Genomic DNA, 18465 nt, shown 5'->3' with positions numbered 1-18465 from the left:
GAACAACCATATGACCCAGAAGTTCTGCTCCTGGGTATGTATCAGAAGGAAAACAAAAGCACTAGTTCAAAAAGATACATGCACCCCAGTGTTCATAGCAACACTAATTACAGTAGTCAAGACGTGGAAACAACATGAATGTCCACAGACAGATGAATGGATAAAGAAGACGTCAGATGCATATAGAATATGAATATAGTGAAATACTAATAGAGTTCTTCTTAGCCATTAAAAAAAGAATGAAATTTTGCCATTTGCAACAACATAGGTGGACCTAGAGGGTATTGTGTGAAGTGAGATAAGTCAGACAGAGAAAGAAAAATACTGCGCGATATCACTTACGTGTGGAATCTAAAAAATACAACAAACTAGTGAATATAACAAAAAAGAAGCAGATTCACAGATAATAGGAAATAAATTAGTGTTTACCAGTGGGGGGATGGGAAGGGGGAGGGGCTGAACAGGGGAAAGGGATTAAGAGGTATAACTGCTGCTGCTAAGTCACTTCAGTCCTGTCCAACTCTGTGCGACCCCATAGACGGCAGCCCACCAGGCTCCCCCGTCCCTGAGATTCTCCAGGCAAGAACACTGGAGTGGGTTGCCATTTCCTTCTCCAGTGCATGAAAGTGCAAAGTGAAAGTGAAGTCGCTCAGTCGTGTCTGACCCTCAGCGACCCCATGGACTGCAGCCTACCTGGCTCCTCCATCCATGGGATTTTCTAGGCAAGAGTATTGGAGTGGGGTGCCATTGCCTTAACTACAAAAATAAAATGAAATAAAACAAGCCCTAAGAGTATATTGTACAACATGGGGAGCATAACCAATATTTTATAATAACTATGGACGGAGCAGTTTTATACTTAAAAAACCTTTAAAAATTGTGAATCACTATGTTGTACATCTGTAACTTATATAATCTTATACAGCACCTATATTTCAACTTTTTAAAAAAAGCAGCTCTATACCCACTCCTCCCCCTCCAGGAACAGATCGCAAAAAACCAGACTCTGATGGTTTTACAGGCCATTCTTCTGAATCTGCAAAGAACAGAGGGAAAGGGGTGACCCTTAGCTTATGAGACTGAGGCGACCTTGCTGCCGAAACTGTGGAAGCAGTGTGAGGATGATTCTGCCTCCCCTCACGTGAGAGCTCACAGCCCCGAATCCCCCAGGAAAATGTCAACAGGCCAAATCTAGTGAGAGATTAAGAAGGAAAAGACCCACCATCAAGAAGTGTCTGCACACTCAGAACCATCTGTGAGTTAACACTAGAATGTATGTTATTTTAGTTCAACCCATTTCAGACTAGAGAAAATGTCAACTGATAAAGAAAAAGCACTTGCTCAAACTTAATGCCTAGTTATTAAAAAGGAAAGGTAACTAGGAATATAAGACAGCTTAACCTGATACTCTTAAAAAGTTTTCTACCAACACAGCATCTAATAGTGACACATCAGAAATGGAGACTCAGCGACAAGACCAGCAAGCCTGTTCAGAGTTCTTGCCCGGCTCAGGGACGTAAGAAAAAGAGAGGCAATGATACGGCTTAGGAAGCAAGAAACAGCTGGCTTTTTTCATAGGTGATTTTTTTTTTTCTTGAAGAGAATCTACAAACTCCTGTATTTGAGGAAAGTTTAGCGTAATTATCTGGATAAACAACACATGTGTAAATATGAATAACTTTGCTGGATGCCTGTAGCTAGAAATAGAAAAAGGTATCTTTTTCTTGTACACCTAAAAATAGCAATAACCTTAACAACAACAAAAAAGACGTGTAAGACTTTCTATAGAGATCATTAAAGCTCTTTGCAAGTATAATATAAAAGGACATTTAAATAAATGGAGTGCTATACAACTACACACTCTGTTCAGTGACAGTTCCCATGGTGTACAGTCAACTGTCCCCACCTTCATCTGTAAATTCAGTCTGTTTCAAAAATCCCGATGGAATTGGGATTTGGAGGGGATGCATGGGCCAAAATATGGTATTGATGCTGGGCACAGATAAATATGCAGGTGGGACAGAGTGTAAGTTCATCAAACCTGGTGGCGCAGAGGCAACTGTGCAAGGAGGAGAAGGGAGGAGGGTGGACCAGTTCAGAAGGGGTGCCAGGTAATTTAAGCCGTGAGAGAAGCTGACAGTGTTTCCTGTCATATGCCAGAGTAAATCCCAGGTGATTAAACCGAACTACGGAAAGCTTTCTGAAGTGTGTGGAAGAAAATAAACAGTAAAGGACTTCTCTCCCAGTGGCTGGGACCTGGGTGGCTAAGGCAGGGGTATAGGGAGGTTTTTACTCTGTATCAGCCGTTTTGTGCCTTTTAAGTTTTGACCCCTAGAACTGCGTTGCCTCTTTACACGACTGAGTGATTATTTAGATTGAAAGGAGAGCAAAAGTCTTTTCCTTAAAAGAAAAAGGAAACAGATTACCTTTGACTCTGTGGCTTGTGTGCTAAGTTGCTTCAGTCGTGTACGACTCTTTGTTACCCCATGGACTGCAGCCCACCAGGCTCCCCTGTCCATGGGATTCTCCAGCCAAGAATACTAGAGTGGGTTGCCATGCCCTCCTCCAGGGGATCTTCCCGACCCAGGAATCGAACCTGAGTCTCTTACATCTCCTGCACTGGCAGATGGGTTCTTTACCACTAGTGCCACCTGGGCAGTCCCAGACTCTGGGGCAACAGCTGTGATACAAGAAGACACTGTGAAAACAAGATGGATGGAAATGAAACCAGAGACTTGCTATTCAGTTGCTAAGTTGTGTTCAACTCTTGGCACAGCCCCTGCAGCATACCAGGCTTCCCTGTCCTTCACCATCTCCTGGAGTTTGCTCAAACTCATGTCCGTTGAGTCAGTTATGCCATCCAACCGTCTCATCCTCTGTCACCGCCGTCTCTTCTTGCTCTCAGTCTTTCCTAGCATCAGGGTGTTTCCCAAGGAGTCAGCTCCACAGACTTGGATACATTGAAAACAACAAATGGTTCGTATCCAAGCTATGTAAAGGACAACTGTAAATCAAAGAAAAAGGCAACCCTTCAGAAGACAGGCCAAGCATGTGAGCAGGCTACATCATAGGAGAGGCGTGAAGTGCTCATCTCTGTGGGAGGCCTAGCATCGCTGGCATCTGGTGGGGACATGTCCAGAGGGTGAGTAGAGGATGGGGCCTCGTGCTGCCCCAGGGAGCAGTTGGCAGCATCTGGTGGCACAGTGCCCACCCTGGGCCGGTGGTGTGTTCTGGAGGATAAAACATTGTCCAGTGACACTCGCAGGGCTGGTCCCATGCAGCCCTTGCCAGGGTGGTCCTGGGCTTGTCTGGTGGGCACTCATGGCTGAGCATGGGGGCACACTGGGTGTTGGTCCTCTGTGGAAGGAAAGATGAGACACTGAATGTTTATCTAAAGTAAATGGGGGAGACTTTTTGATTTGCTAAACCTGGGTGGTGGATAAATGGCTGTTCAGAATGGTTTTCTTAATCTTCTGTATATTTGAAATACTTGATGATGCAGTCATATCTGCTAACGTCCTTATTCTGTTGTCATTCTGTTTTAGTTTTGTGCCTTCCTGGTAAGTCACCTTACACCCAGGAAATGGGGCTGGGTCTCTTTGACACCCCCCTCCCCACCCCCTGCTGTAGTTTCTCAGAGTGCCCTCACATGGCCCCCCACGGCACAGCTGGGTGTTGACACGGCACAGCCCGAGGAGTGCTGTTGAGAGTCCTTTTGCAAAACCAACCCAAATCCCTGTTGCCAGATTGGACTGACCTCGCCAAACTGCACTAGCCTGGTCAGACCGAGTGACTCAGCAGCAGTAGTCCATGCTTGGGGTGTCCATACAACCTCTGTTCCCCAGTCCTGACTCCCAGGAGCAGAAGAAAGCCATGCCCTCAGCACCTCCAAGGTGGGCCCAGAGTTTCAGCCACAGAGCCTGGGAGTGGTTCCTGAGCCTCGGGCCGGCCATCTGCTCCCTGTGCTGGCTGGCCTTCTGCTTCACACTCTAAGCAGATCCGCTGTTGTAAATAAACGTGTACATTTCGTAGAAGTTTCTGGGATCGACAGCACAGATTCTCTGTGGTCAGCCCACTCAGGATGCAGTGGCACACAGCAGAGTCTTAAAACCTTGTGGGAGGTTTCTGCCAGGCCTTTGACTGTGTGTGGAGCACCTGGCAGGCTAACCTTGAAGACTGACCTTGAGCGTATTTGGAGGCTTAGGAAGTGATGGCCTCAGATGTCTGTCTGCCCGTGCAGAGGGAACCGCTCTCGCAGCTGGCTTCTCTCCACTCTGCCCCCGACAGCGAATATCTTGCATCCTGTGTTTGCCTAACTTGAGAGCCAAAGCCAGCTTTCCATCCATGGCTTTTCTGCCCAAACCACTCAGCTGCAGAATCCATGGTGCTAGAAAGGGGATGAAGTTGAGGGTGTCGGGGGGGAGCTGAGATGGGCCAGGGCAATGCCTGTTCTGGGGGCTGGGGGCCCAGGGCCTCCATGGGACCTGCCCTCCAGGGCACGTTGGGGACCCAGGGCTTGCAGACCTGCAGCCGGGTGACCCAGGCCCCTGGCCAGGTGCTGCCTCTGGAAAAGGGCATTGCAGAGGGTTTTTGTATCTGCTCTTTCTCAGGTTCTTTTCCTGGATATTGAGTAGAGTTTCCTGTGCTACAGAGTAGGTCGGAGGATTTTGTCACCTGAATAGGATGGATGTCATGATTATGCTATCGCCTCGTACCTGAAACGTGTCTGTGTTGACAGAGTTCTGAGGGGTCCTTGTGAGGACCCAGCATTTCAGTTGTGGATGCCCACCGAGCAGCGGGGATTAGAAGGGGATGGTGGAACCTTCCAGCTTCTTGTCCCCACCCTCCCGCCTCCTGGACCCCTCCCGCCAGGCTTTTTGCACTCAACTGTGAGTGTGGTCCTGAAGGCTCCTGACTTCTGTGTGTGTGGCACCCATGGCCAGAGGTCAGAACTTGCTGCCCCAAGACCTGGAGGCTCCATGAGCCGCCTCGGGCTTGCGGACCAGAATGTGGAGTTTGACCCAGAGCTGCAGCCCCCGGCAACAATCTGGGAGAAGTAAGTGTCCAGCTGCCCCTGAGGAAGGTGCTGCCCTGGAGAGCAGGGCATAGTCCGCCTTCCTCCTGCAGGGGTTTTGTAGAAAGACAGCAAAGTCATACGTTTTTCCTATGATCAGAGTGATTTTCCTTAGAATAGGATGCTGAGCTCAGTCCCGCCTCTCAAACCCCCTAATGTCAAAATTTGGATTCCATGGCTGTTTAGAAGCCCCCACTTGCGCAGGAAGAGAAATCTCAAGTTTTAAGCCACTGAGAAGCCTGGGCCTGGCCTACCCCAGCTCCAGAGGTTTGGGGGACCACTTAGCTCTCCTCCTTTCCCCATGCCCTCCCCTAGCCTCTCACACATGCGTTCCCATAGCTGCTGCACTGCTGGTCCTCCTGGGGGAGCTGGGCTCTGTCTGTCCCTCCCCAGGTCAGGGGACTGGAATTGCGATAGCAGCAGCAGAATTAGTTGGTAAGCGTTGAGTGTATCCAAGAAATGGACCCCTTGAGTTCCTCACTGAAGTCAAGCGTAGCCCGGCTGACAGCTGTTGGGTGTGGACCTGGCCACATCCAACCCTGTGGACTTCGGTCCCCAGCCAGCGAGAAGGGTGGTTCATCCTCGTGGTTGGGAGTGTGTCATCAGACAAAGGGTCCTCTCCCCAGGGTGAGGAGTGGGCCTGGTGGCGCTGTCCCCCTCCCTCACTGCCGCCTCTGGTTGTGGAATTCAGACCTGAGGCCTTACTTGGTCGGCCTCCCAGAATTGATACGTCCTGTTTCCTCATGTGTTTTTCCTCACCACGTGTTGATCACCTTTGGGATTGTAATGCGTAGGTTCTCATCTCTGCCTCTAGGTGGGTGCTTGTGTTTATCAGCCTAGGGGAAGAGGGGGCAGCAGAGAAAGAGCGCTTATGAGACCCACTGGCCGGCACACTAAGCAAGAGCCAGCAGCTTTCTTTGATTTGACTCACATGGTATTCTTAATATCAGCCAACTTGAGTTGGGGTGGCGGCGGGGGAAATCTGTCCTGATATGAGAAAGCAAAAGATACATCAGCCTAGTGCTCCCATTTCTACAGTCATCCCCTATGACCGGGGGGCTCCTGCTCCTGATGTGGTTGGCACTTTGGCCCTGTCCTTGCCACTTCCAGTTATCTAACACTGGCCTGTGCTTGTGTTCATGTGCATCTTTGACCCTGTGGTGGGGAACATCTTGACCTGGGGTCAGGCTTCTGAGTTGCATGGGCGCCACATGCCCTGGTCATGGAGCTGCCTGCTGCCGTCTCTCTGTGGCTTTGTGTGTCCCAGCTTGTGTAAAAGTTGCTCGCTTCTGAGGGGGCAGGGAGAACAGGTGACAGCAGAGATTGCCTGGTTTGTTTCTTCTTTGATTTTATCAGTCTGAAGGATTAGTGGAGCCATATGTTAGGTGTTGCGAGTGGGGACGGTGACTGTCAAATGCCTCAGTTTCTACAGAAAGTAATTGCCATGTATGTATTTGGCAGGTGAAAGGAAAACCAGCCAGGATGGATATTTACGACACTCAGACCTTGGGGGTTGTGGTCTTTGGTGGATTCATGGTGGTTTCTGCCATCGGCATCTTCCTGGTCTCAACCTTCTCCATGAAGGAGACGTCATATGAAGAAGCTCTGGCCAACCAGCGCAAGGAAATGGCGAAGACCAGCCACCAGAAAGTGGAGAAGAAGAAGAAGGAGAAGACAGTGGAGAAGAAAGGAAAGACCAAGAAAAAGGAGGAGAAGCCCAATGGGAAAATACCTGACCACGAGCCCAACCCTAGCGTGACCATCGTCCCCAAGGACCCAGTGTGGGCACCAGCAGTGGCGGTGGCTCCAACCCCAGTCCAGTCCCCTGTGGCCACTGCCCCTGTGGCCACAGTACCAGCCATTCTCCAAGAGAAGCTGGCTTCTTCCCCAAAGGACAAAAAGAAGAAGGAGAAAAAAGTGGCAAAGGTGGAACCAGCAGTCAGCTCGGTAGTGAACTCCATCCAGGTTCTTGCCTCAAAGGCTGCCATCTTGGAAGCTGCTCCCAAGGAGGTGCCTATGGTGGTGGTGTCCCCAGTGGGTGCCAAAGGTAGTGCCCCTGCCACTAGCTCTACACAGGGCAAGAAGGCAGAGGGGGCCCAGAACCAAGGCAAGAAGGCAGAGGGGGCCCAGAACCAAGGCAAGAAATCAGAGGGGACCCCCAACCAGGGCAAGAAGGGAGAGGGGGCCCAGAACCAAGGCAAGAAGGGAGAGGGGGCCCAGAACCAAGGCAAGAAATCAGAGGGGGCCCAGAACCAAGGCAAGAAATCAGAGGGGGCCCAGAACCAAGGCAAAAAAGCAGAGGGGGCCCCCAACCAGGGCAAGAAGGCAGAGGGGGCCCAGAACCAAGGCAAGAAGGCAGAGGGGGCCCAGAACCAGGGCAAGAAGGCAGACGGGGCCCAGAACCAGGGCAAGAAATCAGAGGGGGCCCAGAACCAGGGCAAGAAGGCAGAGGGGTCCCAGAACCAGGGCAAGAAGGCAGAGGGGGCCCAGAACCAAGGCAAGAAATCAGAGGGGACCCCCAACCAGGGCAAGAAGATAGAGGGGACCCAGAACCAAGGCAAGAAGGCAGAGGGGGCCCAGAACCAAGGCAAGAAATCAGAGGGGGCCCAGAACCAAGGCAAGAAATCAGAGGGGGCCCAGAACCAAGGCAAGAAGGCAGAGGGGGTGCAGAATCAGGGCAAGAAGGCAGAGGGGGCCCAGAATCAGGGCAAGAAGGCAGACGGGGCCCAGAACCAGGGCAAGAAATCAGAGGGGTCCCAGAACCAAGGCAAGAAGGCAGAAGGAACCCCCAACCAGGGCAAGAAGGCAGAGGGGGTCCAAAACCAGGGCAAGAAGGCAGAGGGGGCCCAGAACCAGGGCAAGAAGGTAGAGGGGGCCCAGAACCAGGGCAAGAAGGTAGAGGGGGCCCAGAACCAGGGCAAGAAGGTAGAGGGGGCCCAGAACCAGGGCAAGAAGGTAGAGGGGGCCCAGAACCAAGGCAAGAAGGTAGAGGGGGCCCAGAACCAGGGCAAGAAGGCAGAGGGAGCCCAAAACCAGGGAAAGAAAGCAGAAGGGGCCCAGAACCAGGGAAAGAAATCTGAGGGAACCGCCAACCAGGGCAAGAAGGCAGAGGGGGCCCAGAACCAAGGGAAGAAATCAGAGGGGTCCCAGAACCAGAGCAAAAAGGCAGAGGGGGCCCAGAACCAAGGCAAGAAAGCAGAGGGGGCCCAGAACCAGGGCAAGAAGGCAGAGGGGAACCAGAATCAGGGCAAAAAGGCAGAGGGGAACCAGAATCAGGGCAGGAAAGAACAGAGTACCCTGGACCAGGGCAAAATGGTAGAAGTGGTTCAAAACCAGAGTAAAAAAGCAGATGGGACCCCCAACCAGGGCAAGAAGGCAGAGGGGGCCCAGAACCAGGGCAGGAAGGCAGAAGGGACCCCCACTCAGGGCAAGAAGGCAGAGGGGGCCCAGAACCAGGGCAAGAAGGCAGAGGGGGCCCAGAACCAGGGCAAGAAGGCAGAGGGGGCCCAGAACCAGGGCAGAAAAGCGGAGGCAGGCCAGAATCAGGGCAAAAAGGCAGATTCAGTTGCTAATCAGGGCACAAAGGCGGAGGGTGTTGCGAACCAGGGGAAAAAAGCAGATGGGACCCCCAATCAAGGGAAAAAGGCAGAGGGAACCTCGAACCAAGGCAAAAAGTCAGAAGGGTCCCCCAACCAGGGCAAGAAGGTGGATGCATCTGCCAATCAGGGTAAAAAGGCAGAGTCAGCTACCCAGGGCAAAAATGCAGACATGGTCCAGAGCCAGGAAGCACCAAAGCAAGAGGCTCCTGCAAAGAAGAAGTCTGGGTCAAAGAAGAAGGGTGAGCCTGGTAAGTAGCTTTGGTTTCTTTATGAATGTAGAGAGACGAGCTGTCTCTAAGTGGCTTGTAGATTCCCTTTGGGGAAGCCATCTGTATTAGTCAGCTATCGCCACAACAAGGCTGCATAACAAACATCCCAGAACTGAGGGTCCTGCAGCGTCAGTCATTCAAGATCTTGCTCATGTTTCTGTTGATTTGGGTGGAGGTTGACTGGTCTGTGTTACCTCTAACTAGTTTGGCTCCTGCCAGAGGTTGACTCTTGGGTCAACTTCCACGTGTTCATTCTGGGGCCCAGGCCAAGGCATCAGTGACTCTCGAGGGCAGAGGACCTTCTCATGGTCGTGGCAGAGCTGTAAAAAGGCACTTCTCAAACCAGGGTCCTGTTGCCCAGAGCAAGTTGTGAGACTGAGGCTGAGTCAACAAGAGGAAGTCCATTGGGGAAAGGTGTGAGTTCAGAAGAGGTGACGATTCCTTCCAACACACAGTCGAGAACGGTTCTGTGTCTTGCAGTCTCTCTTGAATGTCTGGCTGCGTTCTGTCAACCTGTTCTGCATTCTTGCCTCCCGCGGTGCTTTAGCATAGCTTTGTTCTTTTCTCGATGTTTATTGAGTGAATAACAGCAGGATTCTATCCCTAAGAAGCAGTGGTGTCCACACCCCCTGCCTCCCAGGTTTCCCTCTTTGCTATTTGCCACCCCAGTTGTGGAAGGAAGCATTATAGAACATTAAAATAGATATTATGTATCAGATACACATGTTGTTAGATAATGCATAGAACATGGATTTCCCATTATTGTTTCAGAGCAGATCACTGTAGAAACTCGACCTGTGGGTTCCTGTTTCATGTCCACCCCTCACTTGATAGAGTAGTCCAGTGTTTCCTTGCTCCCTCCATCCCTTTCTCTCTTTTTCTCTTGCTAGATTTCTTTCTTTCTTAGGTAAGCCATTAGTCGACTCGGAAGATTAATTGCATTTGTCTTGGTGAGGCATCTTAGGGGCCTAAAATATTGGGGCCTCTGCCAAGTAGACAGGCCCTCTGTTTGTAGCTGGCTCCCCTCTCTTGTCTTTTTCTGAAGCTGTATCTGCTTTTCTGCTGGGGGGACATTCTCTCAGACCACACTGTGCTCTGTGTGAGGTTCAGGGACCAGCCTACGTTTGCCCCACGGGTCATGACAACCTCTCAGGCCTTTGAAAACCTAGACACTCAGTGTTGGCCCCGGCCCCACGGGTGGAGGGAGCACACCTCCCTGTCTTCAAGGCAATGCTCTACCTGACCCAGGGCCAAGGGCCCTGGAGGCAGACGGCAGGGATGTAGGTGAGAGCCTGTCTGTTCTCTGGCTTCTCCCGCATCAGAGCTTCCTGGGATCGTCATGACCCTATAAGGCCTTGGACATTTGAAATAAGGTATGAAACAGAAACTTCACATTAGAAAGGAAGGCTAAATTGGCAGGTAACAAAAAGCGTTGTTGGGAGGAAGACCTAACTTCGACCTGTGTGAACCCACAAAGCCGCTCACCTGAGGTGTAGGATAAGAGGAAATTTGAACAGGAAAAAAATACCGCGGTTCAGGACAAGAAAGATTATACGTGATAGAATGATTATCACTCCCTGGTTAACTTAGTAGTTTATTATTCTTCCTGCCAAAATTTCAATGGGCTTGAAAGTCACCTCTCGAGGGAAAAATAAGTAAGAATACTGAATAGATTTTTAAGTGACTGTTGGAAGGCGGGGTCTGTCTGGTATGTGAACACTTTCCCAAACTGTTAGAATGACAATAGGGTGCTGGCCCGAGGCCAGCAGGTCGGGAAGAAGGCTGGTCCTGAGTAGACTGCATTGTCGTCCTTGGCCTGAGCGTAACGTAATGTATTTAAGTGCTCTGAAGCAGTGGGCCCTTCTGTTGCTGCTAAAACTAACTGCTGCAGTGACGCCCGTGTCCCACCAGGTGAGGGCCTCCAAAGCGTCAGGCCCTAGATGTGTTGCTGCTTCGTCAGAAGGCAGGTGTGTTTCTAACTCAGGGAGACAGCCCCGTCCACCTTGCCCACCAAAGGCCTGGCGCGGCAGACGGTCCCCTGGGTGATGAGCCCACGCGAGCATCTCACGTGGATGTGTGGAGATGGCGGTGATGTTGGAGGCCGTTAGGAACCCAGGTGTGGACGAGGGGAAAACACTTGGTTATGAAACAGAAGATTGGGTTCTCTTCCCAGTGTTTGGAGAAGAGGGAATTTATGGAATCCTTGCGAAGTAGAAATTTCTGGAATTGAAGCTCCCGAGCGTTGGCGGCACTGTCCAGGCCTCCCCTGGTTTGCTGTCTTGAGAGTCACTGCAGCCAGCATCTGCGTTGGTCAGGAAAGCAGCTTCTTGCCCAGGAAGTGTGTGGCCGTGGGGGTGCTTTGGGGCCCTCTTAACAGGGCTGTCTCTCCTGCTCCTGGACTCGCGTCCACGTGAACGTGGCGCAGGCCAGGCCCCCTGAACAGGACATGTGGGCTTGGGCTGGACAGGAGGCACCTTCCCGAGTTGGGCCCGAGTCCTTATGCTGCCAGGGGGCTTGGTTTGTGGGTGTCACTGAGGCGGGGAGCGGGGCAGGAGGGCGACTGGGCGGCCCTCCTCTTAGACTCGGTGTCCTGGCTTTATGCCAAATGCCATCCATCCTGCAGATTTGGGCCTAAACCTTGGGCCAGAGACCATCCCAGCTGGGCCCCGCCAGCCTCTGGGAGGTGAAGGTGCCCTTAGGCCCCACGACGGCTGAGTCAGATGTGCACAGGTCTATGTGGGGAAAGGCCGTCTTTGGGGGGAGGTCTGTGGGTGACTTTTATTTTCTTCCCTTCACCCTTCTGCACTTTAGTTTTTCTATAACGTGTATTCTTGTTAGTGGGAGAGAAAAACTCCACATTTGTCTGTGAGTTGAGGAAACAGGCTCTCATTGGACCACAGTGGAGCTTGCACCCCTTTGCGTGTCAGGAGGCAGCCCAGCCCTGACCTCAGGACCCCGAATGGCCTCTGAGCAGTGAGAGGGCCTCCTGCTTCTTTGGGGGCCCAGGGTGAGGAAGGAAGCAGTGTGTCCTTCTCAGTGTGTCCCCACCCCTGGGCACCTAGCTGATGGTGGGCACTGAGGTCGGATGAGAGAGAAAGGAGGTTTCTGCATCCTGGGGCCATCAACTCCGTGTTGTGAGAGGCCTCCTGCCACTGCCAGACCCCGGGAAACGCAGGAGTGGAGCTGTGTTCTGTGACCCCGAGTGGCCAGGAGAACATCACGCCGGGTGTGTGTAGTCTGCAGGGCCCCATCTCAGGCTGTATGACTGGACGGGAATTGCACCCCGGGGTCCTGCTGCACCCCAGCCTGGGGTGAGGGCAGGGGTCCTTCTATGCGTTTACCCCCCAGCGTTCTCTAAGGCGGGCTTGTATCTCTGCTTGTTCTCTGACAGCAGTAACTAGAGTTCAGCTCTGTTTTGAGATTTCCCAGAAGGGGTGGGGGGGCGGGGCACCCTGGGCCTGGGTCTCCGTCTGTGCCCGTCCCTCTCCCCAGGAGACAGGGGGGCTGGTGAGACCATGCTTGATCCTCTCTTTCAAACTAAACTCAGTTTCTCAGGGTTGGAAGCTCTGAAGAAAACTACCGGCTCATGAGCCTTTATTTAATTCACTTTCTGTGTAAGTTTTTCAAACCCAGCTTTTCCTTTTCTTCTTTTTCAAAAGAACAAAACATCCCCTGGGGAAGCGAGTCTCGAGTCAGTGCAGCACTATCATGGCTAAAGAAGCTGCTGGAAGACATTCTTCCAGAACTTCCCGGTCACTCCTGGTCAGCCCTCTCACACGTGGCAGCACCGGGTCTCCCGTCGCTGCCGGGACAGGGGCCCAAGGCTGTCGTCCCCCGTCCTTTCTGCCGGCTGTAGGTCAGACCTCATGGCTGTCTCAGGCCCGAGGAAGGATCTTGTCCACAGGCCCTCCAGGGTTGTATTTCTTTAAGAAATACTGTGATGTGTTCTTTTTTTTTTTTTTTCAGATCTAAAATGGATTTTATTAAAATTGGTGTGGGGGGAGCAAAAGTACATAAAGAGAAAAATAAAGTTGTTCAATTTGTAGAATTAAAAAAAAAAATCCCATGAGGCATCATTAATATGGACAAGCTCCCAGTCTGTCAGCAGGTGACTTTTGTCTCTAACCAGATGAGAAGGCCCGGCTCAGGGCCCGGTGGGATTGCTCTCGACATTGCTCGTGCTTTGCTCCAGTGCCCTCAAGATGCCAGTTGCCAGGGGCCAGCGCACCACCGTGCAGGGCCCTCACCCTGTCGGGGGGCAGACGGCCCGGGCGGTGCTGGGCTCCGGCCTGAGATGCCCTTGCAGTCGACTATCTGTGTGCTGCCCGGGGCCCTCCACTGCTGTGGTCACAACCCAGCTGGAGCCACAGCTGTGCCTCTGCCACATCTGGGGGCTCTTCCATCGAGGGCCTTGGGGGGAACCCCTTTCCTGAAGGCTCAGGAGAATCCTTCACGGCCACTGTCCGTGCTCCTGGGGGTTGGGGGCCGTGGTGGTGCTGGCTCAGGTTCCTGTTTCTGGAGACGGGTGGCCTCCCGGCCACTCTGATTCAGGAGCCGCCCTTTGCCCTTGGGGTCAGCGGGAGTCAGGAGCTTGTCTTGTCTCTGAGTCTGATGATTGCTCTAGAAGTGCTGGCTTCCGGGAGGGCAGGGGGCCCTTCCCGGGGTCCTGGGCCTGTGGCCTGCGTGTGGCTCAGGTAACTGGGGATGTCCTGGAGGGCTTCTCGAGGCTGGACTCTGCCCCTGTCCAGGGGACCATGTGCGGCCCCCTACCACACAGTTGGGGTGACAGCTGTGCAGAGGCTTTGGGAGCTGGTCTGGATGCCCCCCCGCCCCGAGACTGCACCCTGTGTCCTGCCCTCCAAGCCCCAGGGTTGACACGGGCTCTCTGTCGCCGCCCAGTTGCCTAAGCACGCTCAGCCCCTGGCCTGGATTCGTCCCTGACCGGCCTGGTCCCCCGGGGTCCTCAGGTGCAGACCCGGCTCACTCCCAAGTGATACTCCCTTGCCCACGAGGTGACACCCGGACCCGCAGGGCCTGTGACGCCTGGGAGCCACTGTAGCCCTGCCTGCCTCTGCTCTGCCAGCTTTGGTGCCTGTCTTTGCTGCTCCCTCCCTTCCTGGAGCCCCAGCCCTCGCTGCTCTCTGCCCAGAGCATTTGGCACGAGCATCTCCTGCGATGAAGGCCCTCCCAGTGTTGCTGCCATGGCCGCTCCCGGGGGTCCTTGGGGCTCTGTTGATTCCGTGTCTGGGGTCTCCTTCCTGCTCCTGCCTGGGAGTCCCTCCCACCTGCATTTTGCAGACTGCAGGGTACATAGTTGGTGCATACTTGCGGTCGGGAGACCCCTTAGGCAGGGCTTAGGGAACCTGCAGCAGCGGCCGGCATGGAGCTGGAACCTCCTGATGCCCATCCTGGGGCCTGGCAACGATCCCGGCTGGATCCCAGCTGTCTGTTGCGAGCGTGGTTCCTGGAGCAGCTCCGACGTCACCTTGTCATGGGCTGAGCCGAGCATGAGCATGGCAGAGCTTCCGGGGACTGAAGCAGCACGGGGAGCCCGCCGAGCGCCCACTGGCTGAGACCATTCATGGGCTTCTCCCCAAGGGACCCTGAGAGGGAAACTCCCGTGCCCTCTTTGCAGGACTGGTGTGATGTTGGGTGATTAAGCCTCCAAGTGTGGTCACAGACGGGAGTGCAGTTCTGGAATTTGAGGCTAGCGCATGTTATCCGAACAGTGTGTGCTTCGGGGCTGAGGGCCCGAGGAGACACAGGTTCCTAGCTTTTCCAAACGTGCTGCCCCTGTGACCTTGTGTGCAAGGCAGGGGCTACAGGGGCACAGGCCATGGGGCTCTGTCCCCGGGAAGGTGCCTGGCGCTGGCTTGGCATGATTTGTCTGTGGCGATCGTGGGGGGGACAGAGGAAGGGGACCCCTTCCAATAAGTTCCCTGCTGGGGTGCTGTCTGCTTAGGGAGGGGCTGGGTCTGGGGTGCGCCTGGCCCTGCTCATGGACCCTGTGGTGCTTGCCCTGTGCCCAGCGCGTTGCCATTTAACCTGTCGTGTAGGGGAGGAGTGATTGTCACCCTGCCTCATGGATGAGGAAATCGGCACAGAGAGGTGAAGCTGCTTGCCCTAGGATGCCCAGCTGGTACGGATTTGAGCCGGAATTCAAGCCCAGGGCTCCAGGGTCCTTGCTCTGACAGGGTGCCCACTGCCTGCAGGCCTGCAGACTGAAACCGGCCCGTGGACAGGCTCAGCCTTGAGCTGACGCTGTGAGACACTGGCCCTGCCTGGCCACCGTGCCCTCCTGCCACCAGCTCCCTCCCCTAGGCCTCCCGGCCTGTCCACACCTGGAATTTCAGACGGACCGTCGTGCGCAAAGCCTTGGCTGCTCCTGTCTTCAGGGAGTTCATGGCCACATGGTCTTGGTGAGGCCCGTGGCTTCACAGAACAGATGTTGAGTCTTCGAGAGATTTATCTCAGGGCCTTAAGATTTCCTGGCCCCAAGGATTCTTTCTAGCCTTGGAGTGTTTGCTGGAGGAATGTTAGTCCCATGAGTGGGTCAGCGTGCTGCCCACCGCCCGCCCCCCATACCTGGTCCCCGGCCCCTGTGGGCTTGAGCTTAGGGCTGGGGGTTTGGCCAGAAGACCTTGACATCCAGAAATAAATGCCACTCATGTGGGGCTCAGGTTCCTGCTTCTCGGTTCTTTTCTTTCAGTTTTACTTCCCCTGATGTGGGGAGACTAAAGATGGTACCGTCCTTAACCTTAATGGAGAAATATAATGTGACGTCTCTGAAGATAATTTTGAAGTATTTATATGGTGGTGGAGAAGGCTGTGAAATTTTCTGTTGGGGTGGGCAAGAGGAAGTAAACTTCACTGCTGCATAGCTTTACAAGTTTTATATTACTTTGTTTGATTAGGAAGTCTAATACAATTTAGTGTAATTATGTGAGACGGTTTTAGTAGACATGTATCAGGATGACACTCCCCCAGAATACTCTGAGGAATGGTCTGTGCAGCAGGCCCTCCAGAAGAGACGCACGTGTGAGACCCATGGGGTGACACTGTGAAGGGAGGGGTGTTCCTTATGGACACACAGCTGCATCGTCCAGCTGCTGAGTCCCCTTCCCCAGACCACTCCCGGGCCTGGGAGGACAGGCACTCTGGGGCAGGCAGTGCTTGGGGTCCCCAGGGCTGAAACAGAGTAGCTGGTATGTCCAGTAGAAATACAGCGAGCCACGTTAAGAAAGGCGAACGAAAGACAAGTGGAATTTGCTTTAATAATGTATTTCATGTAACCTAGTTTACCCCAAATGCTGTATCACATCAGCTTGCAATCAGTATGAAAAATTATTGCAGATCCTTGACATTCTTTTCATACCAGGTTTCAGAATCTGGTGTGTGCCCCTCCAGGAACCACTCCTGTTCCCACCACCAGCCCCCTGGCAGGTGCCCACGAGGCTGGTGGCTGCGTGCGGGCAGCGCGGGGGCAGGCCTGCCTCTCTGAGTCCAGAGAGCAGGAAGGAGGTCTGAGTGGCTGGCCTCAGCCGGGCCTTTCTGGCAAGTCTGACCCAGCGGGCGCCCTCTTCTGGAGAAACCAGGCAGGAACATCGGGCTTCCAGCTGACTGGATGAGAGGAAGCCCAGAGACCAAGGCGCTGACTGTGGGGTCTTCGTCCGACTGGTTCCTTCTCTCTGGGCTTAGCTGTCCTTGAGCTGTCTCTTGGGTGCAGAGTGAGTGAGTGAAAGGTGCTCAGTCGTGCCGGACTCTTTGCTACCCCATGGACTACTATACTGTTCATGGGATTCTCCAGGCAGAATACTGGGGTGGGTAGCCTTTCCCTTCTCCAGGAGATCTTCCCAACCCAGAGATCAAACCCAGGTCTCCGCATTGCAGGCGGATTCTTTACCAGCTGAGCTGCAACGGAAGCCCCTTGGGTGCAGAAGTTCTCCATTAAAATTATTTAATATACATATTTCAGTGACAACTGTGAAGACTAAAGGGCGCTACCCCGCCTCCCCCCCTACCCTCCACCCCCAGTTTTCATGACACCTTGCGCTCTAGGCCTGAACGTTAGCCTGGTTATCTTTCATTCCTGAGCTTTGCGGGTCGAGGAGTTCGGAGTGAAGGTGCTTGTAGCAACCACACACCCCCACTCCCTCGTCCCCTTTACAAGGGCATCCTGCCAAGTGTTTTCACGTGTGATGAAAATATTGTGACAGGCAGAGAATTTCGTGTTGCCATGGAAACCTCCCCCTCGCTCATCCTCGGCGAGGTGGGCTTGGCGGCAGGTGCCGCTGCGGGCAGCTGCTCCGCTTTGTTTTGGCTTATTTGGGGCCCTGTTTTCCACTGAGGGCAGGTTGGAGCCGCGGCATGAGAACAGGGGCGTCCCTGTTCACTCCGTCTTGCCTTTGGGGCTGCATGAGGACCTGTGAGAGAGCGGAGCTCTTGTGGGGATGTTGGGGGTATCCAGGGGTGACAGCTGGCTGTTGGCACCTGGCGCTGTGTCCTCTAGCAGGTTAGGTGCTCCTGGCCCAGCAGGTGGCCAGGCCTGGATGAGACTGGCCCAGCCATCCCTCCTGGAACCTGCCTTACTCTGCACCCGGAGAGAGCTGCAAATAGAGGGTCTAGACCGGGACACGTGGGAGGTGGCCTCCCCCTCCTCAATGTGGGGCTGCAGCCATCGGGCTGATGGCTCGCTGGTCAGTCTGGACCCGAGAGCCATGGGGCTGGGTCTTGGTAGGGCCATGAGCCTCTCTGGGTGGTGCGAGCCAGAGCTGGACCGGGCTGTTGGCTAGGGAGAGTGTACCTTGCCACGTCTGCTCCTGATGATGAAAAGGTCAGGGGTTGTCTCCAGCCCAGGGACACTCAATGTTTCTTTACCGGGGACCATCTCTGCGCTGTCTGGGAAGGACCCCAATTGGCTCCCGCTCCGGGGTATGCTGGGCTTGGCTGTTGTGCCTGTGTGTGACACCCACCCTCCCCTTCATGCACAGGGCCCCCAGATGCCAATGGCACTCTACACCTGCCCTACAAGACGCTGGTCTCCGCTGTTGGAAGCATGGTGCTCAGTGAGGGAGAAGCCCAGCGGCTCATGGAGATCCTGGCCGACAAGGCGGGCATCATGCAGGACACATGGCACAAGGTGGGCCCCTCCGCCATGTTTGGTACCACTGCGGCTGCGGGTAGCTGGCCAGGGGCCACCCCCACACCCCACCTGGTCCCAGGGCCCCGGCCTCCCTGGGGCTTGCCCAGCTGCACAGAAGGTCCTTGAAACCCCTCCACCTGCCTCCTCGCCACCCCTTCCTGGGATGGCTGGGTAAATCAGCCCGGCCGCCACTATAGGAGGGGCATCAAGGTGGGTGCAGGAGCTGGCCCGCTGGTTTGTGGCCAGGGCTTGGGGCAGGAGGGAAGGTGCTTGCCTGTCTGGATTTCCCGCCTCTGGTGCAGGGCCATGAGCTGCCCCCAGGAAGTGCTGTGGGGCACGTTTGTTCCTTACACAGAGCCTGCATCATAGGTAATTTTGCCA

The 18465-nt window shown here is 54.1% G+C and overlaps 1 protein-coding gene across 4 annotated transcripts in view; it reads left to right on the top strand.

Moving 5' to 3' along the window:
- Positions 1 to 18465, top strand: part of RRBP1 (ribosome binding protein 1) — a 47499-nt gene that overhangs the window by 13872 nt on the left and 15162 nt on the right. For 2 of the 4 annotated variants that reach the window (XM_018057226.1, XM_018057225.1), the window contains exons 2-3: positions 6536 to 8921; positions 17933 to 18081. In XM_018057226.1, coding sequence (XP_017912715.1) covers positions 6557 to 8921; positions 17933 to 18081 — 2514 coding nt within the window. In that variant the 5' untranslated portion in view covers positions 6536 to 6556. The remainder of the gene's footprint in view (positions 1 to 6535; positions 8922 to 17932; positions 18082 to 18465) is intronic. The other 2 variants (XM_018057227.1, XM_018057228.1) reach the window with 2 other exon arrangements.

The sequence above is a fragment of the Capra hircus genome, chromosome 13 (assembly GCF_001704415.2).
Source record: "Capra hircus breed San Clemente chromosome 13, ASM170441v1, whole genome shotgun sequence".
Classification (NCBI taxonomy): Eukaryota; Metazoa; Chordata; class Mammalia; order Artiodactyla; family Bovidae; genus Capra; species Capra hircus.
Note: the sequence above shows the minus strand (reverse complement) of the source record. Positions and strands in the feature narration are given on the sequence as shown.